Below are 19309 nucleotides of genomic sequence, written 5' to 3' on the forward strand. Positions count from 1 at the left end.
TTTACTAGGTATGACATTTGCCAGCAATTTATTTATACAATTCATATGCTTACTAGCCAGCCACTTAATACTTTACACTGGTCTGCTGCAATATGTAACTTTTATAAAAACAAAAGAAATGAGCTTTGTTTTTTGTTTTCTTTACATATTTGTTAAAGCTTGTTACCATGTTGTGACAGTATGTTATGAGACAGATAATCTGTAAAAAAGATTGATCTCCTCCACCTCCTCTATAAGCTAGTGCTGCCATCTGAAGAAATGACCTGTTCATAGTCAAAAACAACCAATCAGAGCCAGGAAGAGGTTCTTAGCGCTGTCAATCACCTCATGTACTCTCAGCTAAATCTTCTAATGGCAGGGAAACAACTTGGCGTTACATAAAAACTGGTGACCATGCTAACTAGCCTAGCATTTCACAACATGCAATGCTAGATCCAGCGAAGAAGAGAGAATTTGGGATGCGGGCAGGATAGTAGAGAGGGGGATGAGTAGCGTCACACAGAGGATGTTTGACAGACCTGCCTCCTTTTCTGATCGGTTGTTTCTAGTTAGCACTGGGAGAAGGCAGAGGAGCTAATTTTTTTTCTCAGATTATCTGTCTCATAACACACTATCAGAACATAGTGACAGTTTCACTTAAAAAAATATTTTAATAAATTACATACTTCCACTTTAAGTAGAGCTGGGGAATAAATCGATTTCATTAATCTAAACAAATTTTTGTTTTTTAAGATTACATTTTTGGAAATGTGGATGTTTTTCAACAATGCTCTCCTTGGTTTCCATAGTTCTGAGTGATGTCGGCACGCCCTCTTGTTTACAAGTGTTTCACAGCTGCCATACTTTCAGGTCAACTCTGACAAAGTATTCAGACCAGGCTAAGATTTTCTTTTGTGATTAATAATACAGGAATAAAGTCATAATACTACCAGAACAAATTTGTAAATTAGCAGAGAAGTAACTTTATGAGAATACAGACATGAAAAATAATGAAAAACTAAAATGAGGAATGTTGAGCATCTTGTGTTGTTATACTTTGTATGTGTTTTACAAAGTATAAACTCATACCACACAATGTCAGCATTAAACACATTTGTTTTAACACATCAGCATCAAATTATTATCAGTAGCAGAACATTGAAACTATTGTTGAAAACCGCTGACTATTTTGATATGACCAGCTCATGGACAGATTACAATAAAACTTTTGTTCTTGGAATTAGTCCAAAATTCTAATTTTCTCCATCTTATCACTCAGCAGAGATGACTGATGTAAAAACAACTTTTTGAAAATATTTTCTCTTTTTTTTTGTTTGTTTGTTTTTTTTTTACAAAAGAAAGCGAGAAAAAAAATTAAAATTGGATATCGCATGGAAAAAATCTGATCTTTTATTTGTAAATTGTATCCCTCAAATTAAGCCATTTTTACTATTACTATATAACCCGGGTAGTAATGCATGATCATGGATTGTCTCATAGTAAATAGTGGAGCCACAGTTGTTGAGTCCATCAGTCTTGCGCTGTTTTGTTATGAGAGGAAGAATTTGCTTACAGTTCCTGCTTCACTTCTCTTTGAACCCATGACGTCTCATGTTTCTGGTATGACATTTTTGTTTCCTGCACATGAGTCGGTGTGTTCAGTTTTTAAGAAATGGCGACACCTGCACATGACGACCGGCATCTCTGGCATGTGTGACAAAGACAGTGGAACTAGAGACCAGAATAGTCACGTCAACGAGTGATGCGTATGTTAATTTCAAATTAAAATGTAGGCCTTGTGTTTGCCTGAGTTGATGAATGTCAGGCTTATCTGATTGGCCTTTCTTGGATTTCCTTGCATTGTTGCACAGTAAAATAGGATAGTTTGGGTGTCCACTGTTGTCCTTATACCACAGTGGACAAACACAGCAAGGAGTGCAAACAAATTTCGTACTGGAGTGAGCAAACGAGAGACCTCTTCCTCCTTGTCCAATCACTCACGACTAGGCCTGTCACGATAACAAATTTTGCTGGACGATTAATTGTCTAAAAAATTATTGTGATAAACGATAATATTGTTTCAAGACCTTTTGACACTGATTTAATGGAAATGACTAATAATGCATGCAATTTCTTGCCATGGATAGATACACTTTATTTTCAAAAGAACGCATAACACTGGAACTGATAAACTAAATCAGTTCCAGTGTTAATGGATTCTCAGTCTCCATTAACAAAAAATGTACTTGAATAAAAAGTAAACAACATAAAGCCAAAGTGGAAATAAATATTGCATTCAATCAAAAGAGTGCAGATTATGAAGTCTGTATACTATACTGCCCTTCAGTAATCACTAGATTTAAATAGAGAAGATGGGCACATCCGACTATCTAATACAATAGTCAATACTACACGATTTTTTGCCCCTATTTTCCCCTTATGACAATCTTAGATTGTTGGCCGATCTAAGATTGTCGCTGGTGATTTCGTAACCGATCATCCTGCAGTGTGATTTAGATTGTCGTGGTCGCTCCGATCTAAATCAGGTTTTCCCCGACTGGGAGCTTTAACGCTGAATGTGACAGGTAGCCAATCAGAAAGCGCGGATTCACCTCCGTGCTTTCTTAGGGGCAATTACAGAGGGGAATCCCAACAACTGACACTGCGCAACCCAAAGTCCAGCGAACATTGGAGATGATATGTGGAAACAACATTAATGTTTATTCAACATTTTTTGCAAAGAATATAGAAATGACAAGGAGAGGAGTTGGAGCCAAATTGCTACCGCAGTTGATAAACCCGATAAGTTTTCATCTGTTCTTTGTTAACGTGACATAAATAAGAACTTTACGCTGACTCTAGCCACATGCATTGCAGGTAGATTCTAGTAAAGTATTGATTAATGCCTGATTTTAAAATTAGTTAACTGGACTTCTAGCCATTATTTTGTGCCCATGTGGCTGGTCACCACATGGCACGACGAACCCGATTGAACCGTTATACCTAGGATTTCTGTCGGCTAATGTGTGGTCTGGTTTTGAAAATTGGCCGACAATCGGCCAACAACTCGTGTAGTGTGCGCTGGACATTACACAAAGGAAATGAGGAAGGGATTTGTCAGTGGAGAGCACCGGAGATTAGCCTTTTTTCATTCAGTGTCATCAACAGAAAGAAAAAAGGGAGGATAAATAGCAATTAATTGATTAATTGCTATTTCCACAAATTGGGGAAATAAAAAGTCTCCATCTGCATCAGAACAAATCTGTGTCACTCAGCGGCCGTAAAAGGCCTCCGGGCTGCACTTTGGACAACGCTGCTCTACATGTTGACAGAAAAAGTCTTGCTTTATTCACCAGTACATTTAAAGGTGTTCACTTATCCATCCATGTTATTGCAGCTTTTTATCTTTTTCACTCCCCACCCCTCTAATAGAGTTGTCAGTTATTTTTCTTGTACTTTAAAGAACTGAAGTCACCATAAAGGTAAAAAAAAAAAGTTTGGATTTATCAGGATTTGGTGAGTGACTTTTGAACTACAGAAACTTAGAAAGTCAGTTATTTGACTCTAAAACAACAATAATCAGCCTGTTGCAATAAACAATTAATCACATGATAAATTAAAATGAGCTAGATAATTTCCATTCTGATGATTTATATTGTTTGAAGAGCATTTTTGTTTCCAGAGACTTCATAATCCATTTTATGTATGGTTTTGGTTGTGTGTGGTTTTTATTTCCTTTTTTTATTGTTGGTGATTGTGTTTTATTTTGGATATTTGAAATATCTTCCAGTTCCAGTGTGGAAATGTTCTGTGCAAAACTAAAGTTCATTGTTCTTTGATAGGACAAACTTATTATGCCATTATCAATATATTGCTTGAAAATGGTCTCAAAATTAATATTATAATTAATATTATAATATATATTATAATTAATACTAATTAATATTATTAATATTAATATTATATTGCTTATTGCAATATTGCTTATTGCAATAAGCAATATTATTGCTTATTGCAATAATTTCTGGGACAATTTATCTTCAGTGTCTAAATTATCCTACCCTTTTTATCTTTTGCTATACCTTATATTCTCCATAACATTTAATTGTTTAATAGTTGATTGATTCTGATGACTACAGTTTGGATAACATGAAAAAAGAAAAACAGATAAAGGAAGTAGAAGTTTAACTAACATGTCACTCACAGCTTGGGACTGAACCACTGATGGCTGGGCTCCTTTAATATCCATAAGACTGTTATAGCTGTAATATGCAGCAACAGTTGAGGGCCAGGGATTCTGTGTCCCTTCTGGCCTTTTGTAGCGTGTTATTAAAATGACACACAACTGTAGAATCAGTAATAGAAGATTTTAGCTGTTTTTATTTTCTAGCTTTGATTTAATTTGTTCCTTATATGTATTTATGAAAGTTCTCATTGAAGTACTCAACAATTGTATTGAGCCAGGTATTTAAAAGAATTAAGTGTGCTTAACTACCAAGCTGTGTTTATTATGATTGTCATTCAGCCGTTTATTGTTTGATAATATCACAGGAGCAGAGGCCTCCAGTAAAGTAGGTTCAACACCCAGGATCTTTCCCTAATTAAACCCTAACTCTGCACATTTGTCAGTAATTTTAGATCATTATGAAATCAGTACTGGGACACAAGTTATCTGGCTCTGGATGTGCGTTTTGATGGAATTAAAGGACCAATCACACTGGAGGAACAGGAAAAGAGTTAGCACACACACAAAAAAAAACAGATAAATTAGGTCTGGGCAATAAATCAGTAACAATATACATAGTGGCAGACATGTAATCTGTATAGATAGATAATACGTCTGTAAATTCAATGTATAGAATATTCACTGAACTTCGATCCAGAACTTCACAGCATTCTGGGAGATGTAGGCAGAGGAAAGACTTTAGCCGCTCAACCTCACATTGCCAGCTCAGCTAGGTTGGTGACATCAGCTAACTCACTCACTCTTTGGTTACCTGCCACAGCTGACAGCACCTGCTGATGAGAGGAGCGGCCATATTGAAACAATATGTATCAACATGGCGGTAGTCGCAGTTGGTCCCACTTTCTGACATTTTGTGTTCATTCTGACTAGGATGTTGGAATTTTCCATTTTTAGCTACAGCTGAAACTCAGCTTTATTAGTTCCTGTTAATTAGTTGTTGTTGTTTTTAACTGTAATGCCTCCTTTTGAAAAGACATTATTTATAATGAACACTGAGCACATTATGCTCCCCAAACTGCCATATATTGTGACTGTGTGATTTTGTTGATGCTGGGATTGCTCGGAGCTGTGTATATATTTAAAATGACACATAAAACCAACACAAATTGATAAAAACACTAATGGCTTTTTAATGGATTCATGATTTAATGATGTGGCTGCAGAGAGTTATTGTGCCTGCTCAGTTGATTTAGTTTTTTGTGGTGGTGAGTTCTCCACTCACCTTGTCAGTGTCTTTGATCCCCTAATAGCAGCTTCGCCTGAGAGAACTGTCCTGGCTTGACTTACTGAGTTGATAACTAGCTCATCGTACAACTTTAATGGCAAGTTTAGTTTAGCCAAAGCTGTTACAGAAAATCTGGACAGGTGGGAGTTGCTTCTTGGTATTAGGCACCTGGAAATGGTCGTGTATTGTGGTTGCGTCTGGTGATGTTAGCATAAATGAAGTCCAACACAACCTTGGTTTCACAGTAGCTGCGCTTCCATTGCAAACATAGGCAAAACTTTGTCAATATTCTACTAATGTCGAAAAAACACAATTTCGCTATTGTGCTGTTTCCATTAAATAAGAGACACAATTAAAATCACATGTGAATAAGTTTGTTCACGCAGTAAGTCATTTAAAAACATGCGGTGCCATCATCCTCCTACTACTTCCTGTTGTCTTCTTTGTTATTTCTGCCAGTAGTAACATCCGGCTGTGGATCTTGTTAGATCCAGATAAAGAATTTCCATGGCAGTTTTGCAAAATACCCAAATTTCTATACAGCCACAAAACCACCTCATTTTAGTGGCAAGACATTTTATCAAATTTTATGGAATTCTTGTTTCCTTTAGGCATATTTTTTTTCGTAATTACGATTTTTGCAATTTTATGGTCAATAGAAACGCAGCTTGAAATGTCTACATGTCATTACTCATAGAGTAACTCTATGTCAGAATGACATTACATAGAGTAATGTCATTACTCTATGTCATTACTCTAGAAATTCTAGAAATTACTCTAGAAATAGAAATTTGGGTATTTTGCAAAACTGCCATGGGAATACGTTTTTCCATGGCAGTACTATGTACTCATTACATAGAGTACATAGTACTCTTATTATATTATTTGAGTACATAGAGTACATAGTACTCTATGTAATGACATAGAGTACTATGTCATTATCATCAGTTCTGTAGAAATGATGTCATTTCCACAGACAACACACTTGAGCTCTATGCTATGTTTTGTGGTAATACCTCTCTGTGGTTTTGCTCTGAGATCCCAGGGTGCCTCCTCCATCACATGTGTTCTCTGGTTGGGGGAGGGGTGCCGAAGACGGCCAGTGATATTCTTCAACTGGTGTTAATTTTAAACCTGGTTCTCGCCGTGGAGTGAGATTAGGTCCCATTCTGGGCTGCTGTGACCTCACTGAGCGAGAAGCTAAGAAGGATTTGGCTGTCTCTGCTCAGACGGTTTATCTTCCCTGTTTATGTCAATGGTCTGTGTGAGAGAGTTGGAGCAAAGCAGACACCGGCAGAGTCAATGACCGGGACTCTGGCCGCCGCCTCGGCCCAGCGCAGCGAAGCCCGGTCTTTTGTGGCGTTGAATCAGTCTGTGTAATAGAACTGAAAGCGATGACGGTGTAGCTGGTCGGCAGAAGATGCGTGGACTTGTTTGTTCAACTGATCTGGAGATGGATTTGGCTGAAGCTGATGAAGTTGTGGTAAGTGACAGCTAGTAATACCAAGGAACTTGTTTTTCACTGAGAGATTTGCCTGAAGCAGGTTGAATAAATGTTAGTCAAGTTTATTTGGATCGCACATTTCAGCGACAAGGCATTTCAAAGTGCTTTACATCATAAAAATATAATGATTAGGCCTGTCACGATAACAAATTTTGCTAGACAAAATATTGCTCAAGAAATTATTGTGATAAATGATAATATTGTTGTTTTGAGGCCATTTTCAAATAATATAATAATGGCATAAATAATGGAAGAACCCATTCTCAAAGATTATTAGACTTTAAATTCTAATGAATATTTAACACTGGAACTGGAAGACATGTTAAATATTCAAAAATAAACAAAACAACAAATAAAGTGAATTATGAAGCTTCTGTAAGCAAAATTGTTCTTCAAGAAAAGGGGCTAGTTGAGAGTGAAGACTTGTCATCCAGTTTTTGGTAGAAAGAGGGAGAAAAGAGAAAACAAATCAAGCAATTGGAAATTATTGACCTTGTTTTAATTTATTATGCGATTAATTGATTTATTGGTAATTGTGACAGGTCTACAAAATACAAGCCGTCATCAAAATTATCAAGCAAATTATCTCAAATATCAATGCTCCAGTTCTTATGAATCAAAAGCAGTTCTGAACTTTAGCCTTTTTAGCCTTGATTTGAAGAAGCTCAGTGTTTCAGCATCTTTGCAGTTTTCTGGAAGTTTGTTCCAGATTAGTAGAGGATAAAAACTGCTTTTCCACATTTGGTCAAATCATTTCTATGATGAATGTTTTAAAGGCTTTTGTATAATATTGGCTTAATTCAGTTAGTTGGACCTTGTAGTGTTGAAAATAATGTTATGAATCCTTTTTATCAACCACTTAAAACACTAACTACTGCGATGTTTAAAGAAACATGTTGCTTATTGTAATTCAAAATTGCTGTGCATTCGTGGTGACCTCTAAAGCTGCGGCGTTCAGGAAGTGACTGCTAATCCTCCTTAAGTTAAGGTGATGGTTTTACAGATGCAGGTCACTGGTGACTGACAGCAGCAGTGAAAAGCGGGTGTATGGAAGCAGCTCAGGTTCAAAACTCCACTATGTTGGAGTGAGGCCAGAGCACTCAGACTGAACGACTGAGCCTCAGGTTAGGTCAGAAGACCTATTCACTGCCACAGGCATCAGGGTTTTCTGCAGCCACTTACCCTCCAGCCCAGTGGGAACTGACAGATCTTCACAATGCAAAACTAGGGCAGCTGAGTTGTGCAAATATGATTTGCTGAAAAAATGTTGGCAGTCTAGAATAACTCAGTACTATGCAAACGAGGAGCTGTTTTTTTTTCTTTTCTATTTTTTTTTACACTTTCCCTTTGATCCCTTTAACCAAAATGAGAAGACAAGTATTAACTTGTGAAGTTGCTATGACTACTAACCAGATTACATTAAAAAAGTCATTTTCTGTTTGCATAGTAACATCAGTGTACACTGCAACAGTCACAATTGTAAAATATATAGTACTTAAAAATGTTTTATTATTTGATATTTTTTTATAATTAACATAAAGATGTTTTCTTTTAATGAACAGCCATTTAAATGATTAAAAGCACAAATAAAATATTTTTTTAAATCCAGAAATGATTAAAAAAACAAATATTTTAGAAATGCAGGATGACTTTAAGTCTCCATGTACTGAAGACAATGTTATATTACTTTTTTTTTAAAGCCCTTAAATGTATCACTATAATCAATGTTTTCAACTCCAAACTTTATGTAAGTAGTGTTTTTTATGTAAGAAAAAAAAATTGAACTTTATGTAAGTGTTTTTTTATGTAAGAAAAAAATATTGTTGACCAAAGCATTAAAAAATCTAATGGAAAATATTATCAATAAATATCTTAAATGAAATGTAATGATATCACTTTTTTCCCCACCCAATTTTACATAACTGAAGATAAAAAGAACTGTTTAATGACTGTGTTTTCCAAACTAAAGATTTATTGGAAAACAAAAATAAACAATTTATATTAGACATATGAATTATTAACTTACTATCTGCACTGCTAACGGCTGTGATAGCTGAAATGCTGAAAGTATGCTGAAACAAGTTTGCATTATCTAGGAGCAGCTCTGATCATCTCTGTACAAGTTACTATATTTCTTCTTATAATATAATAACTTGCAAAATACCTCAATAAGACAGTCACTTTAATAAATGTTATGATAAAGACTTAAGACTGAGGCCTAAACAGTGTTTGCAAAATGTGTGGAGTTGCAATTGACTCTTAATACGACTATTATTACCAATAGCTTACATTACAGTTAAAACTATAGGAAGTCACCATAAAGCGCTACTCAAAAGAGACACTGATCCCAGAAGTGCAGCAGTCCTCCAACTTCCTACTGTTGGTCTCATAATCCTGTTCACCTAAACTCTCATAGCCGACATCATCATCATCACTCATTATTATCAGCCATAATCTGACTATAGAACGTATTCACCTCCTTGGATCAATCATAATCAACAAAACTTGGCTTTATTAACAGTTTTTAACATTTTATTTATTTATTTTATAAAATAAATAAATACAATGAATACATTTCATCACATATTTACAAGAATTAAGAAATTATGCTTTTCTCACATATGAAGTAACCAAATTAGCATCCTCAACACTTCCAATTCCTAGACCAATCAAAATACTCGAAGGAATTCGTCAGTCAGCCAAACAGTAAAATGTTGACACAACTAAAAATGTCTTTGATTTGCTAACATCTGTGGTAAGATAAGAATATCAGTTTTATTACTTTGTGTTTTTTTTTTATTCTCTTAATTTCTTCAAATACGATAAAATTTCAAAAGTAGCTTTTTGTAGGAGTCTTGTTATTATGCAAATGTAAAAAACAAATTTTGATAACCTAAGGAGATCTTAGGTTGGAGATCTTCTCACCTTGTAGGGTGAGAAGTCCCTGTCTTCTGCCTACTTCCTCTCTGTCGTCCCTCCACGTTACATACCAGATTTCCTCGTCTCAACTCTGTTCTGATTCTCACCTTTTCTTCCCCAGGGGGATGCCAGGGCCCAGCTGGTGGCAGAGCGACTGGGTCTTGGACAAAACCTGGACCTGTCTGATACCATGGTCCAGCAGAAGCTGGACGAGATCAAGGAGCAGATCCGGCGTGAGATCCGCAAAGAGTTAAAGATCAAAGAAGGTGCAGAGAACCTGCGCAAGGTAACCCCAAAAATATTATATGCAAAAAAGTAATTTTACTTGATTGCAAAGTGGTACCAAACTTTAATAATTTCCAGTTTGTAGCTCTTTCTATTACTCTGACAAATTTACCACCCAAAAGAAGTAATAGTGCTCCTTTACTTTCTCATTCTTCCCACGTATCCTCAGGTCACCACAGACAAGAAGAGCCTGGCTTATGTGGACAATATGCTTAAAAAATCTAACAAGAAGGTGGAGGAGCTCCACCAGGAGCTGCAAGAACTAAATGCTCATATAGTGGTCAAAGATCCAGAAGAACTAGCAGGTAATTAGAACTGGCCAGCTGTGGTGGTGCAGGGGTTAAGCACAACCCACATATGGAGGCCTTAGTCCTCAACGCAACTGTCGCAGGCTCGATTCCCGGCCTTGGCAACCTTTGCTGCATGTCTTCCCCCTTCTCTCATTACCCACTTTCCTGTCAATTAACTATCAAATAAAGGTCTCTAGAGCCAAATTTCTTTTCAAATTATACTTAAAAAAAAAAAAAAGAACTGGCCGACTGTATCGACTTCATGAGCTAATTCTTCATTATCCAAGTTGTACCAGTGAAATATTTGCGACCAGTTCTCGTCCCTGGTTTTTCCAAAGCTTTGACTAACTTATTTCTTTTTAAGAACTATAGTATAAGAAGATGCACCATCATAACTCAGTGAAATACTCCAGTATTCCCTGTACCGAACTTTAAAATTGGACTTTAAGTTGCTAACCTTAGCATTTGCCAACAACTCTAAGGTGGAAGTGAGAGCACTGCGCAACACAAATAATCACCTGGTCCAAACATGGTGAGCTAAGTAATAAAACATAATTTAACAAAGTTTCGAGGCAGATAATTTGCTTGACAAATGTTTATAATCGAGGTACTCCAATCATTCGATAAATCATTGCAACCATAGTTTTTATAGCAACCCTAGACATTTAGGCATTCGCTGAACAGAAAAAGATCAGTCTATCAGTAGCAGCCTATTACCAATCAATATCTCTTACCGCTATTCAAATTGTTTAGCTAAGCTTTACTGGTGAAAGAGTTATCTGTCCCTTCGTCTATATTCCCTCTGTCATGTCAGCCCATTCAGCTGTACGTTTGCTGCATAGTTGTTTTAACTGAAACTACAAATATTGACAGTACAAACAATTTTGGGAGTGTTCTGTCAGAAGCCCTGTATAAACTTACACATGCTAATAGAATGCACATCCAGTGTTTGGAGGTGACTCATTCCCCAGAGGCTGACATTGTTGCATTCCCACATTCCAGCGATAGCTACAATGAGCTACCGATTGTTCCTCCCCGAGCCTGTTGAAAGTCTGCTCCTGTTCGTTTGTCAGCAACAATGGAATTTAGAGAGAGTTGAAGCACAACAGCTGGGAGCATTCAGGATCGCCTTTGGTACTGCCGTTGTCTTGTGGAGTAGTTGTTGGCAGCTGTTGTTCTGATGGGTTGAAGGAAGCAAACGGATGGCCTGTTGCCGTCATATTCCCCTGGGTTCGGAAGTAGATTAGAGGAGACGTGTTAGTTTAGATTTATGTCCTGAGCGCGACCTGAAATTCGGGCCAGAATTATTTGCTTAATGGTTTGGTCGGGCTCAGACGTTAAAAATCACTGCAGTGCATACAACACAGAGAAAGCCAAACGAAAACGCACAGTATTGTTGTTTTTATCTACTTATTATAGTGTAAATGGAGGATAGATGGTTTAATCTGTTGAGGAAATAAAGAAAGTAAGTAGGATGCAGAAGTTCATCAGATTGTAAGAAGTGCAGCGCGCTGCAGGGGCATACGGCTCCACCTTGCTCCTTGCAGGCGAGATAGGATCCTATTAATCATCCCGGACAATTTGCACTTAACTCATCATGCAGTTACAAGCATCAAGATGGAGCTGGAAGATGTTAGGCAAAAGCTAAAAACAGGAAAAGTTACACTGCTTACTTAAAGGGCACTGTTAAATATTTTCTAGGCTCATGTTATCATGTTATAGCACAATCAAATAACTATGCTACTTTCAGTTGTATAGTTATAAATGCTATATATATAAATATATATATAATGCCAAATGTGAATTAAAAGAAATCTGTCTTTGTAATTTGATGCCTTGAAATTGGGCATCTATCTTTTTAAAAACTCTACTCTTTCTGAAACTCCACCTTCAGGAGGTCATCACAACATGGCTCCTCTAGTAACCCTTTAACAACGTTTTTACCAGCATTGCACTGAGAAGCAGGTCCTAGTTCAGTAGATATCCAGTTTGACCGGGTGTTTGCTAATTGCTGTTGGCTAGTCTGAAGGAGCTCAGAGGGGAAGAGGGACTCTGGGAGACGGAAGCTTGGAAACTGCACCTGGAAAGCGGAGCTAGGTCCAACCAGACTTTTTACACAAGTGATTGGTTGCCACGGGAGATTTAATGATTTCTCAAACATGCATGAAAGAATCAAAACAACACTCCAGGTATGCTTTTGATGAGGGAATAACATTATAAAAGGATGTAAAGCTAAAAAACCCCGTGGTTTTATATGATACTGCCACTTTACATGGTGGACTAAAACAAAAGCAGTAGAAGCTTAATTGAAATATGTCAGGTTTACTTTGGGCTCAGGCCTCTAATCAAAGTTAATGAGTTGAGTCTGATTGGCCTTGGACATAATGCCTATTAGGCCCAATCTAAATAATGTGTGTGTGTGTGTTTGAGGAGAGGAACCTTGTTGACGTCTGAATGGCTGTCTTAAGTAGGAACAAATTTAGCTTGACTCTGCAACCTCCTATCTGATGAACTGGGGCATTCTCGATAAGTGACGCGGCACCAGTGGAATGTTTCTGACCATCACAGAGTGACGGAGGGAGGGCGTCTGAATGTTGCTGAGCTCCTCAGACCTGAAACCTCATCTGGAATCATGCTGGGTTCTGGAACACGTGAGGAACATCGCTCGCTTCAAGAATGAATAAAAATGACTTTCTCTGCCAGCCAGAGTGTTCATTTCTGAAGGGTCTCTGGCTATTCTTCACCTCTCAGCTGAGGCCAGAAATAGACTGGCTGGGAAGCAGTGGCTTTGATACAGAACCACCAATCAGGTTTCCCCAGTCACATCTGCTCTCTTTTTTTAAGGGGAATTCCAACACTCAGAGCTGATCCACTCTCTAACCTTCAATCATATCTCATCTCCATGAAGACAAACCCAGCATGGTTTCAGGTCCGAGTTGCCCAGTGTCAATGATGTCATTGCTTAATGAACCGTATTAGTCATGTTTGCCTTCCTATCAGACGCAGGCCGGGTTAATATGTGGGAGGGTTCCCCTTTGTCAGTGGTCCAGCGGTGACATCAGCCCTGCAACTATTCAGGAGCTCACTGTGTCGTTCCACAGCCCACTCTCTGGGTGGGGGTCGCTGAATTCCTGGTGGGAAACGACCTGAACCATACCACACCCCCCACAGAGAGAAGCAAGCCCCCATCGTAAACTTAATGGCAGACTCAGCTCTTCTACACGTGTTGTGGTGTGCCATCACTGCTGACATAACATGAGCTCACTGCTAACTCTGCTGTTACAGACACACTGATCGATGATTTGTGGCCAGTTTCTGATTTCTGTAGTGTAATCTACAGAAAAGCATAAATCATTCCTAATGCTGCTAAAAATATTCCTTACATTAATGTGAAACAGCAACGTCATATTGTTGCATGAAGTTGAAACTTGAGAGTTGTGACTGTAAGGTAAACTCTTGATTTTTTTAAAAGGACAGCATTATATAAAATCAACTGTGTTGAGCTTTACATCATATTCTGATGTTATTCCCTCATCAAAGACATACCAGGAGTGTTGCCTTGATTATTTGATAAATCTTTGAGGAAATCCTTTAATCTCGCATGGCAGTCATTCAGCTGTGCAAAGAGCCTGGTTGGACCTAACGCCGCCTTCAAGACGCACAATCACCCTCATTTCTCCCACCCAGCTCCTTCAGACTAGCCAGCAGCAATTAGCAAATACCTAGCAGGATTGTGCATCTGCTGAGTTCATTATATGAGCTACGTCTCAGTGAAATACTGGTAAAATCCTTGTTCAACTTCCTGAAGGCACAATTTCAGTAAGAGCAGGAGTTCTTGGAGACAGAGGCCCAATTTCAAGACGTTAAATTATGAAGTAAAATTTCTTTTAAGTTATTTTTGATATATGAATAATTTTTATTGCAACTGGAACATAGTTACTTGATTGTGCTATAACATGGCACTATGTGCCTAGAAAATGCATAATACTGTTCCTTTAAGCATCTTCAGCAAAAAGTAACTGATTAATAATGCATTGTCTTGACAACATGGATTTTAGACTCATTCAAACATTATTGTTACTGTTTATAAGTGTTTATTGGAATTTATTACTCAATCTCTATTCATGTTTAATTATTGTACATAGGCACATACATTTATTTTTTAAAAAGTAGTCAAAACATTCTAGCAAAATGTGATTTAGGCCATTTTGATCTATTTTTTACTAGTTTCTTTTAGTAGCAATAAACCCATAACATATGTTGTGATACACATTATTATTATTATTATTATTATTATTATTATTAAATCATACTTCTGACAGAGCATTCAATATATAGAATATTCACTGAACTCTGATTGCCTGGCATTCTGGGGGATACAGGCAGAGGAAGGATTTTAGCCGCTCTACCTCTAAAGGTCAGCTTAGTTAGCTTGGTGGAATCAACTAACTCACTCTGTGATTACCTAGCAACAACTTGTAGAATAACTGGTGCAGCAGCAGTTTCATGTTTTGCCACCGTGTCTCATAACTACTTAAAAATAGGAAAAGCAATGGTGAAAACTGGACAAACAATGAAAGGTCACACCACCACTTAGCCAGTATTTCAGATATTTAAAACAAATAAGAACCTTCCAATAATAATCAATATCAACTGATATGAAGCACTTATATCGTGATATGTTTTTCAGCCCTACTTTCTTTAACGCATACTCTATATTTACTGATTCCACGCCAAACGGTGTTGGTCTGAGCATAATCCAGTCATGCTTACATATATTGTGTTCACTGATGAGAAAAAGATCTGATTCCTGAGTTCATTTCTACTTTATATGCACCAAACATTTAGAATATTTATTTAGCTTTGGGCCCCTCTAACATCCCCAACTTACTTTTTAGTCTGTGTCCTCTTCTCCCGTTAAACAGAAAGCCCCAATGCCAATCCTCCCCAGCCTATTAAAGGTCATTACATGACTCATGTAGTATTTTGGTTGAATGAATCACGTGCTTCCATTCTGCTCTCATCCCACAGGTGTTCAACAGAAAACATTACACAGTGTTTACTGAAACTTCCGAAGCATGAGTCATACATTTTCTTGTTTCTGTCAGCATCTTGGAGCTGTTTTTTTTGTTTGTTTTTTTTGTTTATCTTTTCTGTTTTCATATTCTGCATGCTCTCACCAAGCAGTGCAGATGCCTGCAGGCATTTTAACAAACTGCATTAAAGGGCCAGTATGATGTAAAATCGTTTTGTTTTTTTTTAGCTTTGCATCATGCAAATAACTATTTTTCCCCTCATCAAAAACATAGTTGGAGTGTTGCCTTCATTCTTTCATGCATGGTTGAGCAATCTTTTAATCTCCAAGACAACCATTGAGCTGTGCAAATGCCTGGCTGGACCTAGCTCCGCCTTCAAGGATCAAGCTCCTCCTTACAGCTGCAGTTTCTAAGCTTCCCAGCTTCCGAATCACAGAGCAGCTCTTTCCTCACTCAGCTCCTTCAGACTAGCCAGCAGCAATTAGCAAACACCTGGTGGAACTGCTCGTCTGCTGAGCTCATCATATGTGCTTCTTCTCAGTTCATTGCTGGTGAAAACGTTCGAATTCCTGAAGGCAGAGTTTTAGAAAGAGCAGGAGTTTTTAAAGAGACAGAGGTCCAATTTTAAGGCATTAATTTACCAAGTAAAATTTCTTTTAAGTCATATTTGACATATGTAGCATTTTTATTAGAGGTGTGCCGATCGATCGGCCACCGATCATAATCAGTCGATTTCCGTGAAAAAGTGTATGATCGGTGATCGTCGATCACCGTTTCTTGTTACTAATCACCAAAACCGATCACCTGTATCTCACGTTGCAGCCTTTGTGTGCAGCTGATCTCCTCTTTCCTTTACACTGCGCATCCGCGCAGCAAAAAATCCTGTTGTGTGGAACAATAACGCTCTGAGAGTGAATGGGGACGTTTGCGTGTTGCGTACCTCGGGGGTGAAGCACGTCAAAATGCATCAGCACAACGAATCTAATATGGCATTTAAAAAAACAAGCACTTGACGGAGTTTGGCTACATCGAGGCTCAATGCAGGAAAAAAAGGACATCCGGAGCCAGATAGCAGGTAAAGCAGCGCACAACTACCAACACTTGGTATCAGAATCGGCAGCAAAAAACCTGATCGGCACGTTCCTAATTTTTATAGCAACTGAAAATAACATAGTTACTTGATTGTGCTCTAAAATGACACTGTGTACCTGGAAAATACATAATACTGGCCCTTTAAACTGCAAACAAAAGTAGATCATGAAGCATCAGTCATTTTGAACAACTTCATGGTTGCTATACTGTCAAAATCCCAGTAAGTCTCTGTACCACTGACCGTATGTCCATCCATCCATCCATTTTCTTGCACCCTTTTTCCCTCAGTGGGGTCGGGAGGGGTGCTGGTGCCCATCTCCAGCCAACGTTTCGGGCGAGAGGCGGGGTACACCCTGGACAGGTCGCCAGTCTGTCGCAGGGCAACACAGAGACACACAGGACACACAACCATGCACACAAACACTCACACCTAGGGGCAATTTGGAGAGGCCAATTAACCTGACAGTCATGCTTTTGGACTGTGGGAGGAAACCGGAGTACCCGGAGAAAACCCACGCACGCACAAGGAGAACATGCAAACTCCATGCAGAAAGACCCCAGGCCGGGAATCAAACCCAGAACCTTCTTGCTGCAAGGCAACAGCTCTACCAACTGCGCCACTGTGCAGCCACACTGACCGTATGTTTCACCCTTTTTTTGTCTCTTTCTAGAGTGCCCTTTAACCCCCGATACTCCAAGCAGTGAAGCGAGAACATGCACAAGCAACAGCCGCCTGGCAGCTTTAAAACGGCAGAATGACATCGAACTGAAGGTGAAACAGGGAGCCGAGAACATGATTCAGATGTACTCCAACGGCTCCTCCAAGGTGAGCACAGCACCAGAGGAGCAGGACTCACTCGACTTTCAGGTTTTTGCTGAGTCATGACAGGATGTCAGAGTGAGTGAGATTGAAACGCCATCATTGTTCTCATTCTGGCCAGGTGGAATAAGGTTACACTTTATGAAGTAATATCTGCCGCTGAGAGATTTCAGCTTCATCTGAAGGGTTCTTCCCCCAGCTGCTGTTTTAGCTGCCATTTTTAAAAAGGCTTGGAAAACATGGGCACATGAAACGCAAAGTTTGCCGAAGCTTGTCACTGGTGTCCTAACCTTTATCCCACTGGGTAAAATCAGCAATTTAGAGGTACTACAGGCATAAAACAAAAATTTTAAATATATTGAACACGCACAAAAAGAATTTTATGTAAGAAAGTAGTCAAAAAAAATATAAATCATAGATCCGAAACAAAAAAATATTCTCATGTTTGCCCTTAGAAAAAAAGATATAGTCTGTCAATTTTGGGGGGCTGATTGTTTACAGTTATCTTGGTCCAGTTTGTCTTTCTTGTTCAATTCTCATGAACATTAACAGGACATGTCACACTCTGCTTCGGAATGAGCCTCTGGTTGTCACAGAAAAGCAAAAACAGACAGATGAGGCACCTGGCAAAGGCGGGGCCATCAGTGACAGAAACATAAGCTGGTAAATTTAACTCATGTTGCCCCCTGAACTTTTAAATGATAGATCTGTCTCTCCAGTGTGTTTCAGCCACTTAAGGAAGAGCTCAGAGTTTGAACTGAAAGCAGAAACTCTTAAACGTTACTTGAAACCCAATCTGTGACATGGCAGCTTGTTCAGGGGGAACGTGAGAAGGCAATGACACATACTGTGCTACACACACAGTTTCCAAAGCTGGATTGTCTCTTTCCCTGCACAGAGGGAGGACAGACTATAATTTAGGAGGAAGGTGTGTAGCATGAGGCTTCAGGTAATAACAGCGGGAACACTCAGAGCGTCTTGTGTTCATCAGCTCTACTGTCTGATGTTTAACTGGAAAACATCACCCCTGTATTACGGATCATTTCTTATTTTACTCGGTTTCTCTAAATCCTTAAAGTGTTAATTTGCCTTTGATTGAATTTGATTGCTTTGATGTAATACAGAAATTCACCCAGAAAATGTTCACCTTTGTATTTCATTAGTGACTCCACTGACGACACTCTTCATTGTAAAAGTTATTGAGGAAAGTCCACACTATTTCTGTTCTCAAGGAGGAAGATGGAGGAAGATTTTATTTTGTTTTGTTCAGAGGTTAAAAAAAAAGAAGAAAAAGGAAACTGGTGTGCATCTTATTTTTGATTAAGTTCTCCAAATTAATCATTATTTTTGTCCACATTAGGACTTAAGCAATGAATGGAATTAATCATGATTAATCAATTATTGCAATAATTGCCAGCTAATTTAATCAGCAGTAATTAAAACAAAATTGTACAGAAAAAAACCCATAAATTTTGCACTCAAGATAAAAAAAAAACTTCTTTGACATAGATCACAAACAATTATCACAAATAATTGTTTGTGATCACACAAACAATTATTTCATTTTAGGGAACTAAATGTTCATTTTCTTATTTAACAAAAGAAATAAGTTAGTTTTACATTTTTATGGATTTTTAATATTGTACACAACAGGCTGAAATGGTTAAATTAAAAATCTGGAGAACATGCCAACTTTTTTTTCCCAATTAATCAATTCAATGTCAGAATATAACTGTCCACATGAACGTTGTTTTCAAACAAGAGGAACATTTGTCAGCCTGCAGGTCATAACCAGGCCTTAGTATTGTTACCCGACTCCCAGCATCTGTTTGGGGGGTATCTGTGTGTGTGTGTGTGTGTGTGTGTGTGTGTGTGTGTGTGTGTGTGTGTGTGTGTGTGTGTGTGTGTGTGTG

General features: G+C 38.2%; 1 protein-coding gene across 2 annotated transcripts in view; it reads left to right on the top strand.

Annotated features, from left to right (window-relative positions):
• The window catches only part of pkn2a (protein kinase N2a), a 40643-nt gene that overhangs the window by 5527 nt on the left and 15807 nt on the right, over positions 1–19309 (top strand). Inside the window, exons 1-4 of one of the 2 annotated variants that reach the window (XM_008433351.2) lie at positions 6616–6933; positions 9995–10159; positions 10328–10463; positions 17248–17402. In XM_008433351.2, coding sequence (XP_008431573.1) covers positions 6871–6933; positions 9995–10159; positions 10328–10463; positions 17248–17402 — 519 coding nt within the window. In that variant the 5' untranslated portion in view covers positions 6616–6870. Of the gene's footprint in view, positions 1–6615; positions 6934–9994; positions 10160–10327; positions 10464–17247; positions 17403–19309 lie in introns of those variants that run through there. The other variant, XM_008433352.2, reaches the window with a different exon arrangement.

This window comes from Poecilia reticulata, linkage group LG17 (assembly GCF_000633615.1).
Source record: "Poecilia reticulata strain Guanapo linkage group LG17, Guppy_female_1.0+MT, whole genome shotgun sequence".
NCBI lineage: Eukaryota > Metazoa > Chordata > Actinopteri > Cyprinodontiformes > Poeciliidae > Poecilia > Poecilia reticulata.